The 3,376-nt window shown below is 62.7% G+C and overlaps 1 protein-coding gene across 1 annotated transcript in view; it reads left to right on the top strand.

The window, feature by feature from the left end:
* LOC122171211 (dynactin subunit 1-like) overlaps nucleotides 1–3,074 on the top strand; it is a 17,321-nt gene extending 14,247 nt beyond the window's left edge. Inside the window, exons 4-5 of the mRNA XM_042838622.1 lie at nucleotides 781–812; nucleotides 2,911–3,074. Of these exons, the coding sequence (XP_042694556.1) occupies nucleotides 781–812; nucleotides 2,911–2,946 (68 nt within the window). The 3' untranslated portion in view covers nucleotides 2,947–3,074. The remainder of the gene's footprint in view (nucleotides 1–780; nucleotides 813–2,910) is intronic.
* The last annotated feature ends 302 nt before the right edge of the window (nucleotides 3,075–3,376 follow it).

The raw sequence follows: 3,376 nt of genomic DNA, 5'->3' as shown, positions 1-3,376 counted from the left end.
AGGAGGAGGAGGCAGGAGGTGGAGGCAGGAGGTGGAGGCAGGAGGAGCCATGCAGGAGGAGCCATGCAGGAGGAGCTGGTGCTTGCAGGAGTTGCCTTGGAAATGGCAGCGCCGTTGCTGCAGCTCTGCAGTACCTGTGCAGGTTGCCTGGCCCTGCATGCAGCTCTGTGCCCGCCGAGCAGCTGCAGTGCAGCAGGGCTGGGACTGGGCAGCCCAATGCAGGCACCTGCAGGCAGCATCCCAGCAGCCTCTCCATGCTCACACGGCAGCACGAGCTGCACACAGCGCTGGTGCAGAGAGCAGCAATGCTGAGCGCAGGGATGTGGCCTCCTGGGGGCTGCAGAGCTCCGTTCCAGCTGGCATCCTGTCCTGTCAGCACCTGGAGGGGGGGCGTTGGGCAGCAGACGTCGTCACAGCTCTTCTGCGCTGTGGATTTGCTCCCTGGCAGGTGGGAGCTGGCTCTGCTCAGTGTGTGTGGCTCTGGCTGTGCTGTCCTGGGGCAGAGCTGTGCTGTGGTTCATCCCGCAGCCCAGAAGTCGCAGGGCCCGGCGCTCCCTGAGCTGTGTTGGCACTGTGGCTTTTCCCCCAGGCGCTGCCTGCAGCTCTCCTGGGAGCCCCTCTGCCTCCACACCTTTCGCAGCCCCGTTTCCTGCTTCATTTATCCACAGCTCCTCGCTCTCTGCTTCAGCCTGCCACAAACACGTGGTGGGTCCTTTCTGTGTACAGAAACCGGCTCCTCTGGGCCAACGCTGACAGTTTTGTTTCTCTTTCCCTTTGCAGATTCCCTGGACGCCGCCAAAGGCAGCAAACTGGTGAGTGCTGACTGACCCCACGCTGTGAGCCGCTGCCTCACGGGGCGGTGGAGAGGCAGATCTGCACGTTCCATTCATCTGGGTTTGCTTTCATGACCATCTGTCACCTCTGTGAGAGCTCCAGGAGGAGCAGGCAGACGCACCCCCACAAAACCTGCTGGAAAGGCAGCCTTCCTCCTGCCTCTCTCTTTTTGGCCTTTTGCAGCACCGAGCCGCACTCACCGTAGTGAGAATGCCAGTGGCAAAGTGTGCTTCTCAAACCCCTGAGAAAAGAGTTTTGGTTAATGGCAAGGAACCAGTCAGGTGCAGAGAAGCAGACTCCCAGCGCTGTTGTCTGCGCTGCTCTCACTGGTCCAAGCTCAGCAAGCACTGCTGCACGCACAGCCCGTGTGCTTTGTGCCTGTGCTCCTTAAAGATAGGGAGAACAAACAGCCACCCCTGCAGGAGCAGAGTGGCCTTGGAGGAGCTGAAAGCAGCTCACTGCTGTGCGCGTGGGGCTCACGGAGAAACCTGCATGTGCTTCTGGTCAGGAGTCCCAGCGCTTGAGGCGTTGTGGCTGGGTTGCATCCGTGGGTGCCGCATCTCAGGGCAGCAGGAATCAGAGTGGGTCCCCATCTTGATGCTCACTGCTCTGAGCCCGATGGGTTCCAGGAGCGTGGGGTGGGGGAACCCCTGCCTGCCTTCCATTGAGGGCATTTCATTTCACAGGGTGCCGAGCGCCGCTTGGCCTCCTGCTGCCGTGTCAGCATCTGCCTGTTGGCTGCAGCCTCTGTGCTGGTGGCCCCTCGTTCCCCCGTGTTCCCCACCTGTGATGTGAGGCATCTCGGTTTCTGGCACTGAACACACAGCTGGAGGAACGGGAGGATGTGGCTCCGGGGCTCTGCGCTGTGGGGCCGTGGCCGCTGCCCCCTGACGGCTCCCTTACCTTCCTGAGGCTCTGATGCTGAATTAGGGTTGGTGCTGCCACACTGCTCCTGCTGGAGCCGCTTGATGCTGCTGCTCTGGGGATGCTGTTGGTGTTGCACCCCCTGACGGCAGCCTCTCTGCCCCAATGGCCCTTCACACCCACATCCCTGACAGCAGCTCTGGTTCCCGGTGCCTCGGGGCCGCGTTCCCAACCCTGCAGCGCCCAGCCTGGGGCTCACAGTGCACAGCACGCTGACATCTGCACCCCCACGCTGCCCTGCCTGGTGGCACACAGCCCTGCTCCCACCGCCTCCCTACACCCTGAGCTCAGTGCCGTGGCTCCTGGGGCGGCCTGAGTTTGTGCATCCCATGGGATGGGGCCCATAGGAACCATCAGCTGCGACTCCTGGCTCCAGCAGCACTGCTGTCAGAGCGTTGTCCCAGCACTTCTTCAGCTGTGGTGACAGAGCCCCATTTCCTAAGAGACTGATGCTAGAGGTGGGTGCAGCACAGCAGCTCTGCGGCCCCGGGACTCAGGGCCCCCTGTGCAGGATTGCTCTCCCACAGTGAGGATGCAGTGCATGGAGCAGGGGGGGCTTCCTGCTGGTGGAAGGGGCATCGCAGCGCAGGATGTGGGCTCTGCTGGGGAGCAGAGGGTTGCTGGAAGAGCCACCAGGCTGGGAGTTCCTGAATGCAGAGCTTAGGGCTGCTTCAACCCACTGCTCCCTGCTGCAGTAAGAGCGTTGATCCCTGCAGCTCTGAGTCTGTGGGGTCCAGAGGGTGGGAGCACGGGCAGCGTGGGGGCTGTGCCAGGGCCCTGTGTGGGCTGGGAACGGAGCTGGGACCCCCAGCTGTGCTGGTGCAGTGCTGGAGGCTGTGGCTGTGCCTTCCTTCCAGCGCGGCCTGAGCCCAAACTGCTGCGTCAGCCCAGTTTGGAAGCCAGGTCAGTGGCACCGGCGTACGCTGAGGGGTCGAAAGCACGCTCCATTGCCTGCTTTCCTCTGTTAAGGCTCCACACGTTGGTTTAGATCGGTCTGAATGCATTTCTCTTGCTGGTTGTACGTGGCCTTGCAGCCTGGCGAATGCACACCCAGCTCTGATGGTGGCGGTGGCTGAACAGGGAGCAGTTCTCCCTGCCGCCATCCAATACCCTGAGCTCTAACTCTCAACCTTTTATTTCCTCCTCATGCAGCGTGGAGCCAAACCCAAAAAGGTGGTGCGTTTTTGACAGTCTGTGTGTTCCATCCCAGCTGCATGCATCGCCTCGGGTGCATCCCAGCCCTCCCACTCCATCTCCGGCTGCATGTCTGCTCATTGCATGCCCCCCCCCAGCCCAGCGCCTCTCCCCACGCAGGGGAGGTCAGCGTGGTGCCCAGGCGTGCAGCCACAGGGCTGCTGCGTGCCTTCCTGGGCCTGCACAGCGCTGCTGTGGGCACTGCGAGGCAATGCCGCGCTGCAGAGCGGCGGCGATGCGTAGCTGCGCTCCGGTGGGGCGAGAGCTGTTGGGACGTAGCAAAAGGTGAGAGCTGGGCCGGGAGCCGTGCTGCGGTGAGCTGGGATGGGTCACTGCCACGTGTGGGGCTGCCCTGCTGGGCTGTGCCTCCCCCAAGGTAAGGACTGCAGCCCACCTGTGTGCAGCGCCCGACAGCCGCAGTACC

The sequence above is a fragment of the Centrocercus urophasianus genome, unplaced genomic scaffold, assembly GCF_019232065.1.
Source record: "Centrocercus urophasianus isolate 14NV4802_14NV808 unplaced genomic scaffold, USGS_Curo_1.0 seq_866, whole genome shotgun sequence".
Lineage (NCBI taxonomy): Eukaryota > Metazoa > Chordata > Aves > Galliformes > Phasianidae > Centrocercus > Centrocercus urophasianus.
This window is presented reverse-complemented; position numbering and strand designations above follow the sequence as displayed.